Here is a 24,361-nt window from a genome sequence, read left to right on the forward strand (position 1 = left end):
ACACATATCGGTCTGTGTTTCTCCAGCTCTCATTACCCTGTGTGTGTTTGTGTGTGTGTGTGTTAATGTTTGCTTATATTCCCCCTGCAGAGCTACTTTGCTCTCTGTTTGTCACCTTTGCAGCGAAGGAAAATAAGACTTTAGAGATAAACAAGGCAAAGGATAGGTGAAGGAGGTGTGTGTGTGTGTGTGTGTGTGTGTGTGTGTGTGTGTGTGTGTGTGTGTGTGTGTGTGTGTGTGTGTGTGTGTGAGAGGTGTGTAACTGGCTGCAGGGAAGTCAGACGCAGGAGAGCAGAACTGGGTAATAACCGGAGCAGTTTAATGAGGCAAAACCGACGGCACCCAGAACAACAGAATATGGGTTGATATAACCCGGCGCAAACAAGTCTATAATGCACATACACTTTACAACAAACAATTCCACACACAGACATGGGGGGAACAGAGGGTTTTATACACGTCACGTAATGAGGGAATGTGTGTGGGAAAACAAGACATAACAAATGGAAAATGAATGGTGGATCGGCGAAGGCTAGAAGACCGGTGACGTCGACCGCAGAATGTCGCCGGAACAAGGGCGTCCTCCACCGGAACCCAGCATCTCCACTGGAACCCAGGCCCCTCGCCCGAAGCCTTGAATCCAGTATGGAGTGAACGGCATACGCCGGGACCCCCTCGATGTCCAAAGGGGGCGCAGGAACGTCCCGCACCTCAGACTCCTAGAGCGGACAAGCCACCACCGGCCTGAGGAGAGACACATGGAACGAGGGGTTAATACGGTAATTGGGGGGAGCCGTAACCTGTAACACACCTCGTTCAGTCTCCTCGGGATTAATTCCACCACAGTGTCCGATTTCAAAAAGGCTTCACAGCGAAAGCACACCGTATGATTATGTTAGGTCAGCACTTAGTCACAGAAAAACACAGCCATTTTTCCAGCCACAGAGGGGAGTCACAAAAAGCAGAAATAGAGATGAAATGAATAACTAATCTTTGATGATCTTCATCAGAGGACACTCACAGGACTTTATGTTACACAATACATGTATGTTTTGTTCGATAAAGTTCATATTTATATCCAAAAAACTCAGTTTACATAGGCGCGTTATGTTCAGTAATGTTTTGCTTCCAAAACATCCGGTGATTTTGCAGAGAGCCACATCAATTTACAGAAATACTCATCATAAATGTTGATGAAAATACAAGTGTTACACATGGAATAAAAAATATACTTATCCTTAATGCAACCGCTGTGTCAGATTTAATTTTTTATATATGGAAAAGCAATAATCTGAGTACAGCGCTCAGAGACCAAAACAAGCCATACAGATACCCGCCATGTTGTGGAGTCAACAGAAGTCAGAAATAGCATTATAAATATCCAGTTACCTTTGATGATCTTCATCTGAATGCACTCCCAGGAATCCAAGTTTCACAATAAATGTTTTTCTTGTTCGATAAAGTCCATAATTTATGTCAAAATACCTCCTTTTTGTTTGCACGTTTAGCGCAGGCACTTAGTTCAGACGACAGGTCCATTACAGTTCGTAGAAACATGTCGAACGATGTATAGAATCAATCTTTAGGATGTTTTGATCATAAATCTTCAATAATATTCCAACCGGATAATTCCTTTGTCTTTAGAAAGGAAAAGGAACAGAGCTCGTGCTCACGGCCGCGCGCGAGACTGAGCTCATGGCATTCTGCCAGACACCTGACTCAAACAGCTCTTATTCTCTCCCCCTTCACAGTAGAAGCCTGAAACAAGGTTCTAAAGACTGTTGACATCTAGTGGAAACCTCAAGAAGTGCAATCGGACCAAATTTTACATTGTATATTGGATAGGCAAAGACTTGAAAACCTAACATTTCCCACTTCCTGGTTGGATTTTCCTCTCAGGTTTCTACCTGCTATATGAGTTCTGTTATACTCACAGAGATCATTCAAACAGTTTTAGAAACGTCAGAGTGTTCTCCATCCAAATCTACTAATAATATGCATGTCTTAGCTTCTGGGCCTGAGTAGCAGGTAGTTTACTCCTGGCACCTTATTCATCCAAGCTACTCAATACTGCCCCCCAGCCATAAGAAGTTAAACGGCCCCACAAACCACGGACCCAGCTTCCGGCAGGGCAGGCGGAGGAGCAGGTTTCGGGTCGAGAGCCAGACCCGGTCCTCTGGTGCGAACACCAGGGCCTCACTGCGGTGACGGTCTGCGCTGGCTTTCTGGTGCAGCACGGCGTGCTCAAGGTGAACATGGGCAGCGTCCTATGTCTCATCCGCGCGCCGGAACCAGTCGTCCACCGCAGGAGCCTCGGTCTGACTCTGATGCCAAGGAGTCAGAACCGGCTGATACCCTAGTACATACTGGAAGTGGGAGAGGTTAGTGGAGGATTGGCGAAGCGAGTTCTGGGCCATCTCAGCCAAAGGCATGAATGCCGCACACTCCTGGCAATAAGACCGTAGAAACCTACCCACATCCTGGTTAACTCTCTCCACCTGCCCGTTACTCTCAGGGTGAAAACTCAAGGTAAGGCTGATCGAGACCCTCTCCAGACCCTTGATGTGAACTGGGGACCTCGGTCAGACACTATATCCTCAGGCACCCCATAGTGCCGGAAGACGTGAGTGAACAAGGCCTCTGCAGTCCGTAGGACCATAGGGAGACCAGGCAGAGGAAGGAGACGGCGGGACTTGGAGAAATGGTCCACAACGACTAGGACCGTGGTGTTACCCTGTGAGAGGGAGATCTGTGAGAAAATCTATCGACAGGTGAGACCATGGCCGTTTACATTGTGGAACGGGTAAGGGGTGTAACTTACCTCTTGGCAGGTGCCTAGGAGCCTTACACTGGGCACACACCGAGCAGGAGGAAACATAAACCCTCACATCCTTGGCAAAGGTGGGCCACCAGTACTTCCCACTCAAACAGCGCACTGTCCAACCGATACCTGGATTACCAGAGGAGGGTGACAAGTGAGCCCAATAGATCAGCCGGTCACGGACAGCAGATGGAACATACAGACACCCAGCAGAACACTGGAGGGGAGCGGGCTCTGCACGTAATGCCTGCTCAATGTCCGCGTCCAGCACCCATACTACCGGCGCCACCAGGCAGGAGGCCGGGATTATAGGGGTGGGATCCATGGGCCGCTCCTCTGTGTCATACACTCGGGACAGTGCGTCTGCTTTGACATTCTGGGAACCTGGTCTGGGAACCTGATCTGAAAGGGTGAAAACAAAAAGGGTAAAAAAGATGGCATGCCTTGCCTGGCGAGGATTCAGTCTCCTCGCTACCCAGATCTACTCCAGATTGCGGTGGTCAGTCCAGATGAGAAAAGGGTGTTTAGCCCCCTCACGCCAATGTCTCCATGCCTTCAAAGCCTTGACGACAGCCAACAGCTTCCGGTCCCCTACGTCATAGTTTCGCTCCGCCGGACTGAGCTTCCTCGAGAAGAAGGCTCAGGGGCAGAGCTTCGTGGCATACCCGAGTGCTGAGAGAGCACGGCTCCTATCCCAGCCTCGGACGCGTCCACCTCCACTGTGAACGGCAAAGAGGGATCCGGATGGGCCAGCACGGGAGCCGAGGTCCGCCTCAGCCGACCACTGCAAACGCACCGGGCCCCCCTTCAGCAGTGAGGAAATGGGAGCCGCTACCTGACCAAAACCCCGGATAAACCTCCAGTAGTAATTGGCTAACGCTAGAAAACGCTGCACCTCCTTTACCGTGTTGGGAGTCAGCCAATTACGAACGGCTGAAATGCGGTCACTCTCCATCTCCATCCCTGAGGTGTAAATGCAGTATCCTAGGAAGGAGATGGACTGCTAAAAGAACAGGAATTTCTCAGCCGTGACATACAGCTCCAACAGACCAAGCACCCTACACACCAAGAACACATGCTCGGCACGTGCAGCGGAGTATATCAGAATGTCATCAATATACACCACTACACCCTGCCCATGCAGGTCCCTGAAAATCTCGTCCACAAAGGCTTGGAAGACTGATGGGGCATTCATCAACCCGTACGGCATGATAAGGTACTCATAATGCCCTGAGTTAGTACTGAGCGCCGTCTTCCACTCGTCTCCTTCCCGGATACGCACCAGATTGTAAGAGCTCCTGAGATCTAGTTTCATGAAGAAGCACGCCCCGTACATTGACTCAATCGCTGTGGCTATGAGAGGTAGTGGGTAACTGTACTTCACAGTGATCTGGTTAAGAGCTCGATAATCAATACATGGGCGCAGACCTCCCTCCTTATTCTTCACAAAAAAGGAATTTAAGGAGGCGGGTGAAGTAGAGGACCGAATGTACCCCTGACGCAGGGATTCGGAGACATATGTTTCCATAGCCGCCATCTCCGCCTATGACAGGGGATACATGTGACTTATTTATTTATCGCACAATCCCCCCGACAATGGGGTGGTAATTGAGTCGCCTTCTTTTTGACGAAAGCGAGAGCCAAATCAGAATATTTGGGGGGGAATGTGAACGGTGGAGACCTGGTCTGGTCTTTCCACCATAGTAGCACCAACAGAAACCCCTAAACACCTCCCCGAGCACTCTCGCGACCACCCCGTGAGAGCCCTCCATTGCCATGAAACAGTGGGGTCATGACAGGCTAACCATGGTAGCACCACAGGAAACGCTGAGTCACCATGCCCAGGGGTGCGGTGGTCTCCCTAATCAACACTGACCCTAATGGTCGACTGTCTAAGGCGTGAACTGGGAAGGGCATAGCCACTGGAACAATGGAGATCCCTAAACTATGGGTGAATTATCGATCTATGAAATTCCCAGCCGCACCTGAATCGACGAGCGCCTTATGCTGGGAATGCGGGGAAAACTCAGGAAAAGTAACATACAAAAACATGTGTGCAAACAGAGGGCTCTGGGTGAGAATGGTACCGGCTCACCTGGGGTGATGCCAGAGTGCCCTGCCTGCTGCCTCGACTCCCAGAGAAACCAACCCGGAACCGACCGGGAGTGTGATCTCTGCTGCACAGATGGTGCATGTGAAGGAACCCCCTCCCGTCTCCCTGAGCACAGCACCTCCCAGCTCCATGGGCATCGGAGCAGTGGTGCTGGGGGATGGAACCGACAGACCCCGCTCTGGATGTCCGCGGGTAGCCAGCAGGTTATCCAGCCGAATGGACAGGTCCTCCAGCTGGTCGAAGGTGAGGGTGGTGTCCCTGTAGGTCCCGACGGACGTCCTCGCGCAAACTGCAGTGATAGTGGTCGATCAGGGCCCTGTCGTTCCATCCTGCGCCGGCGGCCAGGGTCCGAATGTCCATCGCAAACTCCTCAGCGCTCCTCATCCCCTGCCTCAGATGAAAGAGATGTTCACATGGATCCCACTCGAAATGGTCCAGCGTCGCATCTCCTTCCCCCCACACGGCATCGGCCCACTCCAGTGCTTTCCCCGAGAGGCACGAGACGAGGGCGGACACCCTCTCACGGCCTGAAGGAGCCTGGTGGACAGTTGCCAGGTATAGATCCAGCTGCAACAGGAAACCCTGGCAGCGTGCAGCCGTCCCATCATACTCCCGGGGAAGGTCGAGACAAATCCCACTGGGCCCGGGTGCAGAGCAGGCAAGTAGTGGAGACCCCTGTTGTGCTGGTGGAGGCGCTTGAGGAACTCCCTGTCTCTCCCAATGGTCCATAGTTTGGACGACGCGGTCCATGGCGGCGCCGAGATGGTGGAGCATTGCCGCGTGCTCCCGGACGCGCTCCTCGACCCCTATACCAGGAGCACCTGCTCCTGCTGACTCCATATACGGGTGTGGAATTCTGTAAGAGGTGCGTAACTGGCTGCATGGAAGTGAGGCGCAGGAGAGCAGAACTGGGTAATAAACGGAGCAGTTTAATTAATGAGGCAAAACCGACGGGACACAGAACAACAAAATATGGGTTGAGATAACCCGCCGCAAACCAGTCTATAATGCACATACACTTTACAACAAACAATTCCACACACAGACATGGGGGGAACAGAGGGTTATATACACGTCACGTAATGAGGGAATGTAAACCAGGTGTGTGGGAAAACAAGACAAAACAAATGGAAAATGAAAGGTGGATCGGCGATTGCTACAAGACCGGTGACGTCGACCGCCGAATGCCGCCCGAATAAGGAGAGGAACCGACTTCTGCGGAAGTCGTGACAATGTGTGTGTGTGTGTGTTTGTATTTATTGATGTATGTTTTACCAAATACCTTCTTGCCTGTTTAGAATATAACATTATACATAGCCAGTCCATTGTTAACACCATAATTAAGTGGTGAGGTTTTAAGAGTTTAAACACTTTAACACAAATTGTGGTGTTTCAGGAATAAATGCATTACAAATTATGATATTTGTATTCATGCATGTTTTTATTATTGTGTATGTTTGTGTAGATCCATACAGTATGCTTGTTCGAGTGTGAACGGGCATACAGTATATTCCCAATCTGGGGAAATCTGTCATCTGTAATCCCACCTCCACCTGTCTCTATATTCCTAATTCAGCCGAGTTTAATGAAAGAGATTAATAAATCAGATTTTCCTGGGATTAGTAAACTACACTGAACAAAAATATAAACACAACATGTAAAATATTGGTCCCATGTTTCATGAGCTGAAATAAAATATCCCAGAAAGGTTCCATACAAAAAAGCTTATTTCTTTCAATTATTGTGCACAAATTTGTTTACATCCCTGTGAGTGGGCATTTCTCCTTTGCCAAGATAATCCATCCACCTGACAGGTGTGGCATTTCAATAAACTGATTAAACAGCATGATCATTACACAGGTGCAGCTTGTGCTGGGGACAATAAAAGACAACTCTAAAATGTGCAGTTTTTACACACAACACAATGCCACAGATGCATCAAGTTTTGAGGGAGTTTTGAGGGAGTGTGCAATTGGCATGATGACAACAGGAATGTCCACCAGAGCTGTTGCCAGAGAATTTAATGTTAATTGCTGTCTGTTTCACCTCTTCCTGTGATTGTCTCCACCCCTTGTAGGTGTTGCTTATTTTCCCCAGTGTATTTATCCCTGTGTTTCCTGTCTCTCTTTGCCTATAAAGGTAAAATAAAAATAAAAATGTGTCTTGTATGTTTAGTCAAGTCAAGCAGCATGTTTTTCCTGCACTTATTTTTGCTATTCTCCTTTTCTAGTCCTCCCGGTTTTGACCCTTCCTGTTTCTGTACTCTGTACCCACCTGCCTGACCATTCTGCCTGCCTTGAACACAAGCCTGTCTGCCACTCTGTACCTCCTGGACTCTAATCTGGTTTTGACCTTTTTGCCTGTCAACGACCATTCTCTTGCCTACCCCTTTGGATTATTAAACATTGTATGACTCCTACCATCTGCCTCCTGTGTCTGCATCTGGGTCTCGCCTTGTGCCTTGATAGTATGAACTGGCCATGACCGACCATACCACGTGGTTAAACTCTTAGACTATCGATACCGACAGAATAAGAACAAGTCTTTGATATGAATTACTAGTCTGCAGCTAGGAATTCGGGATCATTGAACGCGAAGAACGACAACCGCCGAAACATCCATTCTATAACGAAACAATCCCCTCTAACCACAATCGACATAGAGAGGGAGAGAGACGGACAATTCTACAAAAGAAATGAACTTTTCACCAGCGATCAAGATGACACACTGAGCATAAATATATATATTGATTGCAATTGTTCCCAAATGAGTGAGCGTTCAAGTGCAAAGGATTAGCATTTCAATTGTTATAATTATCACTCTATACTGACTTCTTAGTCGACCTCCACTTCCCCTTTTGTCTAACAAGCCACCATGCCGGTTTAGCCCACTAGGGCACATTCTCCTATCATTTCATGTAACCACATTTACCTTGTTTGTTTGTTTTTGCATTTCTGTGAATTACTTAGTTACTAATAAATAAATAATTTAAGACAATTGATGTATGGATGACTCATATTGAAGACTGGAATGAGACTAACGTAAGGTAAAGTAAATAATTCATTAATTTGAAGACTAATTGATCAGATAAAATATCTGAAAAGTTATTTTAGGAAATGATTTGAAACTTTGTAATGAAATGAAACTTTGTAATCTGAATATTTTTACTTGGTGCCCCGACTTCCTAGTAATTACGGTTACATGATTAATCAGTCTAATCGCGTAATACTTAATTACAGAGAAACTTTGATAAAAACTATAAGTCTTCAGTTAATGATAGTAAAGACACAAAAACTACTTGACTTACTTCAAAACTCCTGTAGTGTGGCAGACTAGATTTTCGCATGTTGGCCGCCAACAGTGCCTGGAATCCGGAGTCTCTTTTCGATACTTTTTTGCACGGATTATGTGAGGAGGTAAAGACAGCCTTCAACACATCCAGTGGACATTATGAGTACCAGGTCATGCCATTTGGATTCACCAACGCCCCCGCTATTTTCCAGGCTTTGGGCAATGATGCGCTTTGGGACATGCTAAACCGGTTTGTGTTTGTGTACCTTGACAACATCCTGTTTTTTCCCCGATCTGCACAAGAACATGTTCTTCATGTCAGACAGGTCCTTCAGCGCCTCCTGGAGAATCAACTTTTCATGAAAGCCAAGAAGTGAGTTCCACCACTCTACAATCACCTTTCTGGGATATGTCATTGCTGAGGGCAATGTTCAGCTTGATCCTGGAAATGTGAACGCAGTGGTGGATTGGCCTCAACCAACGTCCAGGGTGCAGCTGCAACGGTTTCTTGGGTTTCAAAACTTCTACCGCCGTTTCACGCGGGACTACAGCACCCTGGCGGCCCCCCTCTCGGCACTCACCTCTCCCAAGGTACCATTCAAATGGTCTCCAGCTGTTGACAAAGCCTTTGTGGACCTGAAGCATCGGTTCACAACAGCACCCATCCTCATCCATCCGGACCCCTCGCATCAATTTGTGGTGGAAGTGGATTCTTCGGATGTTGGAGTGGGGGCCATCCTGTCCCAGTGATCTGCCCAGGACCAGAAGCTTCATCCTTGTGCCTTCCTGTCTCATGGTCTCAATCCTGCTGAAAGGAACTACGATGTTGGTAACTGAGAACTCCTGGCGGTGAAGATGGCATTGGAAGAGTGGAGGCACTGGCAGGAAGGAGCAGAACAGCCATTCCTGGTCTGGACTGACAATAACCTGGAATATCTCCATACAGCCAAGCACCGGCAGGCCCGGTGGGCTCTCCTGTTCACCAGATTTAACTTCACCCTCTCCTACCTCCCAGGGTCAAATAATGTGAAGCCTGGTGCCCCTGGTGCCCCCACCCGCTGATGGTAGTCAATCGGTTCTCCAAGGCTGCCCATTTCATTCCTCTCCCCAAACTACCTTCTACCAAGGAGATGGCCCTGCTTATGGAGCAGCATGTCTTCCGGATCCATGGACTCCCGGTAGACATGGTCTCCGATCGGGGTTCTCATCTCAGTTCTGGAAGGCATTCTGCACCCTTATTGGGTCGTCGGCCAGTCTGTCATCCGGATTCCATCCCAAAACTAACGATCAGTCGGAGCGAGCCAACCAAGACCTGGAGACCACCTTAAGGTGCCAGGGCTCAACCAAACCCACTACCTGGAGCCGTCAACTGGTCTGGGTGGAGTATGCCCAGAACAACTTTCCCAGTTCCGCCACGGGACTCTCCCCTTTCAAGTGCTCCATGGGGTATCAGCCTCCACTCTTCCCTGAACAAGAGAAGGAGGTCAGCGTACCCTCAGCCCAGATGTTTGTCCGCCGCTGTTGACGTACCTGGAGAAGAGCCAGGGTGGCGATTCTCAAGACCAACTCCAGGTATCGTTGACAAGCGGACCGTCGCTGGACCCCAGCTCGCCACTACCGCATTGGGCAGAGGGTATGACTTTCCTCTCAGGATCTGCCCCTTCAGGTAGAGTCCCACAAGCTGTCTGTCAGGTTCATTGGGCCTTTTCCCATCTCCAGAGTCCTGAATTCTACTGCTGTCCATCTTGTGTTACCCCGTACCCTCCGTATTCACCCTACCTTCCATGTGTCTAGGATTAAGCCCATGTCTCACTGTCCTTTGTTTTCTGTCTCCAGGCCCATCCCTCCCCCCGGGTTATCGGTGGCCAGCCAGTATATACGGTGAGACGCCTCCTGAAGGTTCGACCACAGGGCAGGGGTTTCCAGTACCCAGTTGATTGGGAGGGTTATGGCCCTGAGGAGAGGTGCTGGGTCCCGGCTAAAGACATCTTGGACCCGGTCCTCATTGCCGATTTCCACCACGGACACTCCGGTCAGCCAGATATGCACCCAGGCAGGACGCCAAGTGGCGTCGCTGGGGGAGGGGAGGGGGGTATTGTCATGTCCTGATCTGTTTCACCTGTTGCTGTAATTGTCTCCACCCCCTCCAGGTGTCGCTTATTTTCCCCAGTGTATTTATCCCTGTATTTCCTGTCTCTCTTTGCCAGTTTGTTTTGTATGTTTAGTCAAGTCAACCAGCATGTTTTCCTGCACTTATTTTTGCTATTCTCCCTTTTCTAGTCCTCCCGGTTTTGACCCTTGCCTGTTTCTGGAATCTGTACTCACCTGCCTGACCATTCTGCCTGCCTTGACCACGAGCCTGTCTGCCACTCTGTATCTCCTGGACTCTGATCTGGTTTCGACCTTTTGCCTGTCCACGTCTATTCTCTTGCCTACCCCTTTTGATGATTAAACATTGCATGACTCCTGCCTCCTGTGTCTGCATCTGGGTCTCGCCTTGATAGATTTCACTACCTTAAGCCGCCTCCAGTGTCGTTTTAGAGATTTTGGCAGTATGTCCAACCGGCCTCACAACTGCAGACAATGTGTATGGCGTCGTGTGGGTGCGCATTAGCCCATTTTATTGTTGTGGTATCTGTGACCAACAGATGCATGTCTGTATTCCCATCGATTAGGGCTTAATGCATTTATTTCAATTGACTGATTTCCTCATATAAACTGTAACTCAGTAAAACCAATGGAATTGTTCAAGGTTGCGCTTAGATTTTATATTTATATATTTTTCAGTATAGAATCTGTTACTTGTTTTACTAATTTACACTTATATGGGCATTAGACAGATTTAGATTATGGCTATGTTTATATGTTGACAGGAAAGAAGAATATCTGGATTAGTTCATATACAGTCAAAAAAGAGGGGAGTTAGATTATTGTGAGAGATTATTCAAACAGGGAGACCTGTTTGAATAATCTGGACAAAAACAGCTCAAAGCCCGTCCACCTTCTCTCCCTAGTCCCTGTATTGTTCCACTGAGTTTACAACCCCAGTCAGACAGAGGTAGCGGACTTGACATGGCAGTCAGGAGAAATGAAGCGAAGGGAGCGACCAGGCACAGGGGTGGGCACAATATGAATGATCCTAGGCAACAGATAACGGGTATTATCCTATCAACCTGCTGTTCGTTTTACACCACCACCCTCCCTTCTTCCTCCCTCCCTCTATCCCTACGTCCTTCCTCTCTTCTTTTTCAGTGACCAGGAGGTTGCCTTGAGTCCACTGTCTTCCCCTAGCTATAAAACAGCCCAATAATGGGACAGGCAGTGTTGGGGGTTGAAGATGTTTAGAATAGAAACCTCAGAAGAGAGAAGAGACCATTAGGATGCTACTATAGGAGTTACCTCAGCAGAAGGTTTCCCTTTACTCACTGCCTGCAAATCAGCATTTTCACTGGACAATAGGCTCAGCAGTGGTCCCATGATTGCTTCTTTTCAAATGGTAATGGGCATCCTAGCTCCTCTGCCAGGTTTTTCCTTAGCAGGAGGACAAATTACAGTTTACAAGGCGGGCATAGAAGAAAAATAAAATGAAAAAATATATAATTCTGAGCTGAATATCTTTTTTCGTCCCTCTTCTTTTTTTTTATTATTCAACAAACTGACATGTAAATTACCCTTTAAGTGCTCCACTCCAGGGCTCTGATCATCCCCTAATTGTCGCAGTCAATTGTGGCCAACAGTCTCTTCAATCCCAGGCGCTTTGACAACAAGCACCAGGATCAAAGAGGAATCAACTCCCTTCAATTTCTCTCTATTTATGGAAGTGCCAAAAAGACTGCAGTGAGAGGTGAGAGTGAGAGGGCACTAGACCAGTGCTTTACAGAGAGAGAGAGAGAGAAGAGAGAGAGGGAATTATCGCATCACAATAGTCATTTGTTCATTACAGTTCTATAACCCTGATATTTGACAGTGCTCCTATATTGACGTGCTCCATACACAGGACAGTTACTGCTGATAACAGGCTTGACTCACATATTGATACATTATGTTTTGTGTGACAGAGTATTTTAATAGCAGTTGTTATTTTTTTCTTGGCGAAAGCGAAACAAGACTGTATCTACACCTGTATTTGCCTAAACCGTTTACATTTGCCAGTGTAGGAGAAACCATTTAGCTGTTAGCTGTGGGCCTCCCAAGTGGCGCAGCAGTCTAAGGCATTGCATAGCAGTGCTAAAGGTGTCATTACAGACCCTAGTTCAATCCCCACCTGCTGTGATCGGAAGTCCCATAGTGTGGCGCACAATTGGCCCAGTGTTGTTAAGGGAGGGTTTGGCTGGGGTAGGCCGTCATTGTAAATAAGAATATGTTCTTAACTGACTTGCCTAGTTAAATCAAATAAAAATCTGTGAACACTCTTTACCTACCCTGTGGTGACCAGCAGCTCCACTGTGATTAATACTTTTCTCAGGATGAAAATAAATCACAAACAATAGACAGTGTTACAACTCACAATGACTAAGGTATTCTCTATTATTTTACACCCTGGTCATTTGAGAGTCAAAGTACCCCCCCCCCCCCCCCTTTAGGAGGACTAAACCTTGATGAACACTGATGCTTGGTAGATATCCAACCTGATAATTGTCCTACCATAATTCCATTAAATAAACAGTGGCTGGTAGTTGGGAGGGTGGGGAGAATTACATGTCATTTTCTGCATTGTTATTCAGCCAGATCAATTTGAGTTTATTGGGTTTTTATCCAAGACATATTACCCTTGCTATGCATCAGGTTAGTGTAAATGAACACACCGTATTGAAATTGTTGAGCGAGAGAGAGATAGAGAGACAGGGCAGAATTAGGCCAATATTCACTAATAATAAAAACTCAACAAAGAGCAATTCAGTTTTGGAACATCTAAAATACGGTGACCCCCTCTCATACCATTACCAAGCCCTGCAATTCCAAGAGCTGAGCAAAGAAAAGAGTCCCCTCATCCAGCTGGTCCTGGGGCTGAGTTCACAAACCTGTTCTACTAACACACTGAAGTCTCAGGACCAGAACATCCAATCAATCAGAATAAAACAAATTACAACACAGTTAAAAACAAAACTACATTGCTTATTGGGAAACACAAGCAGAAGCACAAGGCAAAATGCAGTGCTATCTGGCCCTAAATCGACAGTACACAGTGGCTAACTATTTGACCATGCTTACTGTTCAAAACCTTTGAAAAACCTTAACAAAATACAGGCTCAGTGAGCACAGCCTTGCCAATGAGAAGGGTAGACACAGGAAAACCTGGCTCCCTGTAGAGGAAAGGCTGTTGCAACCACTGCACAACAGCAGAACCTGAGACAGAGCTGCATTTCCTGACGAAATGTCCAAAAAAAGTCTAACAATTAGAGAGTGTAATTTCCCCAAAACCCTTATTCAAGGTTTGAAAGACCTCTCTGATGAGAATAAGCTACCCATCCTGTTGGATGAGGACGCAGAGAGCTATGGGTTGGCAGCACACTACATTGCTGTCTGCCATAGGGACAGTGTCTGACAGACCAACCAACCTGCACATGTCCTCTATGCCTATTGTTATTGGTCAATGTATTTTGACCCTTAGTTTTTGTTGTTACTGTTGTCCCGGTGACAATTACGTCATGCCAATAAATCAAATATAATTGAATTGAGAGAGAGAGAGAGAGAGAGAGAGAGAGAGAGAGAGAGAGAGAGAGAGAGAGAGAGAGAGAGAGAGAGAGAGAGAGAGAGAGAGAGAGAGAGAGAGAGAGAGTAGACATGGTTTGGAAATAAGTTAGTTATAATTAATTATATTTCTATGTCCTAAGAGGAAGTAGCTAGCATCATATATGGAAGCAGACATTAAAAGGCTGATATGCAAATGTAGGGAAGAGATTAGAGATACAACAGTTATTCAAATGTTTGATTAATAATGCATCATCGCCACCGTCATTTATTCATTCCAGGGAGCGATAAGTCATCTTTCGAGTCAAGAGTGAAATGCGTTTTCCTGTTTTCCTTGAGCAGCTTACCTTTTTTTTAAAGCACACTTCTGGGTATAAATACTTCGCAAAGAGGGAATATCCAAATATTAAAACAGAAATACTGGTTTTCTGAGTCCCTCACAGCCTCCCTCCACCAATCTGTTACTTTTCTGGCCACTGGGGACCTGACCTCTTTCCACAGGAAAGATTCAAAGTAAAGCAGAACATCTGATCTGTCTCTTATTTGTGCAGCTCAAATGAACAAGTTGTAATTCGCAGTCTCAGATCGAGTCACCATGCACTTACTCTGTTGATTTTAACAAGAGCAACCAACAGAAGAAAAATCTATACGTTTCTGATGTAAGCTTTATGTCCACAGTCTCAGATCGAGTCACCATGCACTTACACTGTTGATTTTAACAAGAGCAACTAACAGAAGAATAATCTATATGTTTCTGATGTAAGCTTTTTGCTTCTAAGCAATCTGTTACTTTGCGATCTCTCTCTCTCTCTCCTCTCTCTCTCTCTGTCTCACTTTCTTTTATATACACTGAGAAACATCTGAAGTGTTTTTGAGAAAAGCACAAGCAAAGGACAAGTGCTCATTTGCCTGTAAGGCCTGTATCGAATGTAAACTAAATCCATTTCCCGTGTTTGAGACTTCTTCCCCGAAGATCACACACACACACACACACGGTCGTACTCTGTTCTCCAATTGTCCATCAATCTCTCATGTTCTTCACTCTGTTACACTGCGAGCAACGGTGGAGCATTGAATGGCATAATATCTGCGGCTGTCTACAGCAGTGGGATCAGAATATCACAGAACGGGTCCCATAGAGAGACCTACAGTCGATGTTGTTGTGGCGACTGTAGTGTACGGAGAGAGAGGGAGAGATATGGTCTGGTAAAGAAGATGCTTTGTGTCACACCATTATCATTTAGGCCCTTATACATTGTATTGTATACCAAACGTCTTTAGAAGGCTGTCAACTCTATGCTTAGGGCCTCAGACATACTAGATACTCACCATCGTTGTTAGAAGCTGTCAGCGGTATATAGGATATATGTAGTCATAAAAGTAGTCATACTTTATGTAAGACATTGAATTATCTTCAACATAAATCTTACTTACCGTAATGGATCATATACCGTACTTGTGGTTTGTGAACTTATTTAGGGGCGACATTGAAACAGTGAAATGTAGAGCAGCTTTGGGGTATGTTCTCATGTACAGGAAATGACACCGTCCTGTTCTCCTCCTCCTCTCATCCCCCTCTCTTATTTAGTTTGGGGATTCCATTCCATTAGATTCTTTTCCCACCACCACCTGTGAATTCTCCTCCTCCTCCTCCTCCTCCTAAGTTTTAGCACAGATGTAACATTTCTGGGGAGCAATTCCATCATGATAGCTGCTCCTTTCCCAGCACAGAACAGCAGCCCTGCAGGGAGTTGGAATCCAAAGATAGCTGTGTTTCCATGCGACTGTATGGGGAGGACAACATCAATTACATATCTTTGGAAAATATAATAATTTGTGGCTGGTTTGGAATTATACAATAGACTAGGATTTGTGTAGCTGCTGTACTTTTACCCGACAAGTTATCTTGGCAATAGTCAGATAAAAGGTCTTATTAGTATACAAAGAAACGACGTGTTATGCTTATTATACTGTTATGGCAGGTGAGAGGTCACATCTGGCGCCTGATATAATCATGAACCGTAGTGTGCTTCAGCAGTGGAGTCTATAAACTGAACGGAGTCACCGTTTGTTCTCTGCATTCAAAGTGTGGCAGACAAAAAACGGTCTTGGGCTTCACTCATCATCCTCCCCCTTCCCCCATTTTTCTTTCAAAATGTGTTCCACCTGATGAGGGTGATTTCGGGACCCTAAACGGTCAGTAATGAGTTTTTAAAATGTTTAAATTTTTTATTTATTTCAATTGTATTATTTTACTTATTTTTCTATCCTCACTTGTTAAAAAATACAAGTGCACCGTATTGTAATGCTAGAATCCTTATACCTGACAGGTGAGTTGACTGGTTGAATAACTACCAGGTTAAATACCAGGATCATTACTGATTCCACTGTGTATTCTGTACTGCAACACTATGTTATAAACCATAGGCCTACACTGCTTCTGTGGTGCATAGGATATAAGCTATACAGTTTTATTGTTGCGCCACACGATCATTTAAATGTCAACCTAGTTGAAATTGACATAGCCTAGATGTATTTACTGCTTCATAAAACGGTCATATTTGATTCCTTGCTAAATGCATAAGTAATGATAAAACTGACAAAGGGCATATATTTGCTGTATTGATATAATTCATACCGGCAAACATGGCACGTAAAAATAAAGACACTTGCTTTCCAGAGCCACAAGAGTGTGTTGTGTTTCCTCTCAATTAAATGAACAGATTCATTAACGCTAAGGTCCCCCTATAGGTCAACCATCGTCAGTAATCCCTTTTCACGCTGCATGTGTTTGTATAAAATATTCAAGCTGGAAGCAAGGAGCGGTGTCACTCAGAGCGCGCGGGAATGAATGAGCAGGGACACCGCTCCAGTTGTTGAGCGGCAGCACAGAGGGATTTGGCAAGTCAGACAGAGACCATGCACTTGCTTGACATACATTCAGTGCGCACTTAAAATGAATGACTTTGCGTCTTTATCTGGCGTGCAATTGCAGGCTATTATTTGCTGTCAAAATCGGAAGCGAATCACACGCCTACATCAGTCTTAATCTCACACACATGCTGTACATAACATTAACACACAAAGCAGATTACTCCGTGGAGCTGCAAAACTTGAGTTTGGAGTAGCCTACTTACCAGCTGCAGTAAAGCGGGATCCCCTTCTTCAAGTCTGTAACGCACTATCACCTGACTGCATAAATGACAACAAAGTTATTTTGTACATACCTAGCTAATTAAAATATAACAGTGCAACATAAATATAGTAGTAGGCTACAAATAAACACAATACTGTACGTGTAATAATAAACATAATAATCATAATATTACAACAACAAAAAATTATAATAATATTCTTAATAATAATCATAATTGTAATTAATACAATTATATATAATTCATTAAAATGAATTGCAGATTTAAAAAATATTGAAAAATACTCTAATATCAATCTATTTTCAGCTGTGCTGTCTATATCGACCGCCTTTTGGAATATTTAATGCAAGATGTTGAGCACCTTTTCCTCTCGAGCTGTGCTTCCGAGTTCTCTGGAATCTGATTGGCTTTGGACAAAGGCATCAAACAGTCGAGCCTCTTGATTGATGATTTAATTATCCATACAGTTGATAACTGCATAGGACAGGACAGAAAATATAATACTTTATTTACATAGCCAATCACAGCGTTGAAAAGGTGGAGCCTCCCCTCTCCATCTATAGTGAGAGACAGACAGAAATAGAAACAACAGCATCACAAGGAAACACATGAATAAATCAAATAGAGAAACCTTAATTGGAGTAATAACCATGTCATATAGTTGCAATAGAGAGAAATATTTTGGTCGATATAACCTTGAATAACACCTGTGAAAAAAAAGGATTAAAGTACACACTTGAGGTGTTTCAATCCTGGTCAGAGTGATGAGTTCACACACACTTTGTTTAAAACACACAGGGAAAACTTCAAATAAAGTACCTGTACGCACCTGACTGCACCTGGCACTTGCGAGAAGCACCTCAATATACACATCTCTTTCGCTCTTGTAGGTGCATGGGGCATGCGCCGTTATACATGCTCCACTCATAGTGGTTATTACGATAGTACAACATAAACGGACGTCCATAGAGGCAAATAAATAAACGTTTACAAATATAAAACATTAACAACCCAAACCGCTGATGCTCACTTCCTTAACACTCTGCAACCCTTATACTTTCATCCCTGGTATGTGTGAGAGTCAGTCAAACTTGCAACGCTATCATTTCGGTCCCTTTTCCCCCTTTCAGTTGTGGTCGTGTGGGTTGAATATGAGAGTGTTCCAACTTTTCTTATTCCGGATAATATTCTTGTTTCTTCGGCTGCTTATACGTGGTAGTCATAGTCCGACAGTCACAGTTCATTTCACTCGGATCAAACAGCCTGGGAGATCAAATACATTTTAAAAAACGTATCACGTTTACCAAAAGATGCTCACGTTTGGTCCTGCTCAATTATCCCCTCCCGTGAAGACAGGTGGCGCGTGTCCCAGAGTTGGTTCTCTCCTCTCCTCCGTAGTACAGAAAAGAAAAAGAAAAAAATGTCATTAGAAGAGGCGTAACACGTCAGTCCGTCCCCAGGTTTGTTTCCTGGAGTGTCTGAAAGAGATCAGTCCTAACCTGCCCTAGCAGGAATAACGGTCCTTCTCGAACCACTATTTCTAAGGCTTTATTATCGTTGCAAGGATCCCTGCACATTTCTCTCCGCAATTGCTTACCGCTGCAGTCTTGTGTTATCACTTCAACCGAAGTCAAACGAAAAGATACTACTATACGAAATCAGGTATGTGTCCATTTCTTTACCTCGACTAAATAACCTTTATAAAATAGGTAATTTATCATTTTAGAGATTGCGACTTAGAGCTTTTATAAGGGATTTGTTGATGTAGTATTGCGTTCACTTTAAACTTTCTCTACCTGCACAGGTGGATGAGGTAGTGGTGCCTTTTAAATACCTAGGCAAGTGCGTTCCAGCAGAAAATATGCAGTTTTATAGAATATGATGAAAAGCCTACTCTTCGAGCCGAAAAACCACGAGAAAATTTAACAAAAAAACAAGCCCGGTCTTATTCAGCTTTGGATTCACTTTCACCGAGCCAAGCACGCACCCTTTTGTGTCCAACTCGTTCTTGTTAGTGTCTTTCTGTATTTTTTTGGTTTCGTAGAGTAGAAGTTGTCTGTCTCACAATATGGTAAATATTCGCTTATCATATCAACGTTATTTACATGATTTTGTTCAGATAGCTGTATTATGTTTCAATTCCTGTCTGGATAATTGTATATTTGTTGACACATCATTTTGTGGTATTTGTTAGTTTTGTGTGTTTATTTGTTTTTCCTGTCGTGGGTCGTTCCTCATAGTAATACAATCCATTGGCAGAATTTAACCCACTCATTTCGCACGATTAGTCCATTGAAAGCATGAATGTTTTCATGTTTTGTCTGTTTTTACTTATTTATGCATGTACATTTTTCAACATGACAGGCCTAAAACGTAAAATATGCATGCTATCTAAAATTAAACTTAAACGAACAAATGTAGTAATATTCGTAAATTAATTGTGGAGTACATTTACATTTATGCATTTAGCCCTACGTATTTCACAACATAGTTTTTGTATCATCTTTCATTTTTATTGTTTTGTGTTGTAAGTGATATGGGCCTAGCGGAGTGAAATTGCTCTTCTTTCCACCCTGTAATATTTACATTTGACACAAAGCCTATTTTTGAACTCATAACTTTAACATTGCCTCTGTCATCATCAATGTAGGTTACTCTCAATTTTAAAAATGTAAGGTTAAAAAAAACATAAACCCAGAGAAATCAATGTAGGCCTACTGTTTGCGATATACGAGTTATTTTTTATTTATTTTTTATATATATATCGAAGCAGAACATTAACTGAAAACACCACAAAAGAAAGACAATGATCAATGGTAAAACTTTTCTTATTTGAATGAACAGAATGTAAAACGCATGCTTAACCCAGCACGGCCATGACTTAGTGAATTATGCCTCATACTGAAGGTGCAACTCCATGTCTCCCCCTTTCTCTGCCTCCTCTCCTTCCCCGTCGTCATGTTCACTTCCACTTATCATCATCCCCGATCACTGGCATTATACAGATCAACAATACATTGATCGACCCCTTATCGTACTCTAGCACAGGTATACAATCAAATAAAATGTGTATATTGGGTTTTCTATTATTTTCTCTTTTACTTGGCGCCTGAAATTTAAATGGTTTCTCCCAGTCAGTCCAGTGTACCCACATTGTTGCTGCCTGTGTTTGGTTGTTAGATATTGAGCCTGCGTGCTGCTGCTGCTGCTGCTGCTGCTGATTCAAGGAGTCGAGTCCATGCGAGCTGCCATCTGATCCACTCTTATCAATGAAGCACGAGATCATGGCGGATGGCCCCAGGTGTAAGAGGCGAAAACAAGCCAACCCAAGAAGGAAAAACGGTAAGGAAATACATATAAAAATGACATACTGTCATTTGCAAAATATGTTTGTTGTGGATCTAGAGCTGTAATGTTGTCACTGTGACTGTAGTTCAGAGGGGCTAGCTACGAATTACCAAATGCGTGTTTTTGTTCTGCTCTCGTCTCATAGGAAATACAGGGACACTTCTAACTGGGAAATAATGCGTAATGTGTCCGTATTGTACTGTGTACACAGGCGGGACTGTCTATCCTTCATTGTGAAATTAGGAGCACAACGTCTTTGCTAATTTCGTAATTTTTACAGAGACGATTAGACGGAAGTTGTAATGAGTTGAGAGTTTATCGTTACGCTAAAAGACTGAGTAGCAGTGAGAGGAATTTCAGAAAGTTTCCCATCCCACATAACGGTTCAGTCGCGAAGTCCCTTATTGCCCACCAAGACAAACCCGTTAGACGAGGACTGATTTGATTTGCTGTTCTGTAGTTGACGTACCTGTAGATTTAGTTGTTTGAGCATATTTTTTTTCAGCAAGTGTTTGTTCCTTATGCTACACATTGCTTAGATTCTCACACTCCTGAGTATATTATTTCATTAATGTAACTCGTTTGTATATGTCTAAACGTTATTGTTATGTTTAAGTTCTCGCGTTGTACCCAAATTATTTGTTACAGTGTTACATCTACTTTCTCTCGAAACAATGTCCCCTTTTTTAGTAAGGAATGATTAGTGTCCCACACCGTTGGCAACTGACAAGAATATGAAACAGAACATGGGGGGACAATTCGCTGTGAACACGCTGTAATAGCTTAGTTGACTAATTTATTATAAACAAATAAGATGGCATGTGCGCTAAGATGGTGATATTGACCGGTGGTGTGTCTCGTGTCATTTATTATATTATTAGCAATATGAAGTGCTTGTATGGAGCAAATAGCGGTGAAGGATACGTTTGTCACTCTATTGTCAACTGTTTGTTCACCCACCGAACTGTGTTACACGTTGGGAGTTATTGAACCATGTCGTGGATGACTTTTCGTAGGGAATATAGGTTTGTTCCTTTCCCTTTTGTGGACTGTACACTACAATACACCCCGTGCACAAGTAAATCCAGCATCACCACATGTCTGGGTCCCGAGATCTTTTCTTACACGGGAATGCCTTGCATTTTATTTTGTACCTGGTATTTTCAGTTTCTCTTGCTGTTCAAAGTGGCCTTGTACTTGTGAAATGTCTCCCCTTTATGTGTCTCTTTTCCTTATTAAATGTTGTGTATTGATTTTCGTACAATCAATACAAGGAGAGTCATTGAAAATTACAAGCGTAGCTTCCAGCTTGTTGTTGTTCTGAATAACAAAAGGTAGGAGTGAAAGTAAGTTCCCCTTTTCACTGTAGTTTTTAGGAGATAAGAATGTTCTTTATTCCTTTCTTGCCTCTGAGCACCAGTTCCCACCTGTTCCAGTAAACAAAAGTTTGGATTACTTTCAAACACTCCATTCAAGTAAGTGTTTTCTGACAAACACACACCTGATGATTGACATTTGCATTTGTCAGACAGAAAAACAGCAGCAGCAACCTCACACACTCTCAATGCAAAAATAATTAGCATGGTATTTTAGCCGCTTCCCCCCCAGAGCTGATGTGGTGTGCAGTGTGCACATATTATAGGCCGACTGAGCAAGTAGAAATTCGGCATTCTTGATTCTATCATATTTTTCTAATATGCCATTGTGATCACTGATGTTGCCCTCCCTATTTACATTTTCTCGTCACGAGATGCCTTCAATAGCTCTCTTCCTTTGGGAATGCTGTGGTTGAGCTATTCAGACAGAGTGGATTTCATTTTCTCCCCTGGATGCATGGAGAGATGTCATAGGAGCTGAGCTTGTGTGTCTGGCCGTTTAGATAACACCACTATATAGCTATCTATGAGGATCCTTATCAGGACGATAGCCTACATACTGAGGTTACTTGAATGCAGTAAGCAAGACAGAAAACATAGACCATCAATTTAAATATTTTGAATATTGATAGATTGATTATGTAAATGATTTATTTACGATATGGGTAGAAAAATACATTATTTTATGCATGACAGTCTGTCATGTTATCCAGAAGACATTTCTCTGTAGTTATAGATTTTTTTTTTAGTAGGATTTCAACATTTTGATTCACATTTACGGCTACATTTTGTTGCCAGTATTCTGACTTTAGAGTGAGATTCTGTAATTCCAGGTACATTTATTCAGATTAGGTTATTTGGTCCCATTATCATAGGTAATAATGCTTTTCTAGCCATGCATAGTGGTTCTGGCTTCGCTGTTTGTTGATAACACAACTTTGGCGTGTGATTCTATAGGCCCACATATGATACGATACATACTTATCGTATCCATAGCTAAAGAGTGTTTAAGTCAATCTCACAGTTCGGTGCAAGGTGATATTGGCAACCCTGTAGTTTGTTGGAGTTTTCTCTCTGCCTGCCTTCCTAGGTGTTGCAAGTCAGTCCCAGCTGTGGGGCTCGACCTCACTGTGTGTTTATAAGTACCGCTGGCAAAGTACTCCACAAACCCTTTCCCATCTAACTGGATTAGTCCATCAATACTGTTAAAAATGAATACTTTTGAATGGCACACTTTCACTTTCCACACTTTTATTGCCCTCTCAGTATGGGTAAAGAGACATTTGCTCTGGGAATGACAGACAGGGGTACTGGTCGGCATCTCCCGCTCATCTATTTTGTTTACGTTCAACTCTGGAGTAATGTTGGAGTTGTGTGCGTGTTATGTGGGGTTGCTTGTATTTGGGTGTGCCATTTAATGAGGTGGTACATAAAATGGCACCACTTTTTTTCCAGGGGAAGTTTAAAATGTAAATGTAGAAATTCAGTTTTCCCAAAGGTCTGTTTATCTGATAGTTCCTGTAATACAACACAAAGACCTATACGTTTTTTTTCAATCAACAGAAAGCCTCTCCATAGATGTTCCCATGCTCCAGAATATATTGATTACATAATTGAAGGTATAAAAAAACAAGAAGCTTTCCAGCTTCTCTCTCTGTCTCTCTCTCTCTCTCTTTCTTTGGCTCCAATAGTTTAATACAATGCTGTGAATGTGATTATAAAAGCCTGTGTGCATTCACGCTAAAGATATAAAGGAGTCTTACTAATTCTTTAGCCTCAGCCCTGCTTTCAGCCCAAACAATGGCAGATTCCTTCCAGTCTAAACATTTTGTCCATCTCTATTATTCATTTGCTTTTAAGGTGCATTTACTCCCCAGCCGAAGAGAAAAAGCCCCCCCCCCCCCGCCCCCCTTTCCCTTTTCACAAATTTCTCCTCTTCCCAAGGTAGGCACTATTTTGTTGCTGTCACAGGGAAAAGGAGGGCAGGTTCGCTAGCGCTCACGGACAATTGATTGTCAGTCGTAATGTGTTTCATTTACATGTTTATAACGTCAATAGTGCTGGGGTGTCCACTGTACCATTCATGCTGCCATTCCCACAAGGGTGCAATTGTCTAAGCAGCCAAAGCTAGTTACCTTTTCTGATGGCTTTTTCACTCGGGCAAAAATGGAAAGGGCGGTGTTGCCGTCGTGCGTCAGTGTTTAGAGAAGGATTATTTTGTCTAAGCAAGTGAAATAATTACTGCAGATATTACGAGCCAGCAAGAAATGATCTCCTTTCGGCAGGGGCCTGCACTGTTCGCATGGCAGCAGTGACAGTGGTGAGGCGTGAGGTGTCCAGACAGACTCAGGGTTTTTAGAAAAGCTATTTCATATGATGAGGTATTATTAGATTGTTTACTTAAGATGGTATCTGGTAATGGTAGATACAGCATGTTGAGGATGTGTGTTTTTGTGCACTTTTCCCAAAAACAACATCCTGATCCTGATTTCTGGCATGTCGTTATGCGAGGCCTTTGTTGCCCTTTTCACCCTTTTCAAGCAGATACAGTTGATTGATGCATCAC

The 24,361-nt window shown here is 44.0% G+C and overlaps 1 protein-coding gene and 1 long non-coding RNA gene across 7 annotated transcripts in view; one reads left to right on the plus strand and one right to left on the minus strand.

Annotated features, from left to right (window-relative positions):
- Nucleotides 1-298: 298 nt before the first annotated feature.
- On the minus strand, nucleotides 299-18,429 carry LOC116353992 (uncharacterized). The gene is made up of 4 exons (XR_004203438.1): nucleotides 17,901-18,429; nucleotides 17,433-17,545; nucleotides 17,054-17,108; nucleotides 299-744 (listed from the first exon to the last, which is right to left on the minus strand). It is a non-coding gene; the product is annotated as an uncharacterized LOC116353992 (long non-coding RNA).
- An 82-nt stretch (nucleotides 18,430-18,511) lies between these two features.
- LOC109906779 (zinc finger E-box-binding homeobox 2) overlaps nucleotides 18,512-24,361 on the plus strand; it is an 80,926-nt gene continuing 75,076 nt past the window's right edge. For 5 of the 6 annotated variants that reach the window (XM_031792354.1, XM_031792358.1, XM_031792357.1 and 2 more), the window contains exons 1-2: nucleotides 18,512-18,733; nucleotides 20,252-20,413. In XM_031792354.1, coding sequence (XP_031648214.1) covers nucleotides 20,341-20,413 — 73 coding nt within the window. In that variant the 5' untranslated portion in view covers nucleotides 18,512-18,733; nucleotides 20,252-20,340. Of the gene's footprint in view, nucleotides 18,734-20,251; nucleotides 20,414-24,361 lie in introns of those variants that run through there. The other variant, XM_031792359.1, reaches the window with a different exon arrangement.

This window comes from Oncorhynchus kisutch, linkage group LG16 (assembly GCF_002021735.2).
Source record: "Oncorhynchus kisutch isolate 150728-3 linkage group LG16, Okis_V2, whole genome shotgun sequence".
NCBI lineage: Eukaryota > Metazoa > Chordata > Actinopteri > Salmoniformes > Salmonidae > Oncorhynchus > Oncorhynchus kisutch.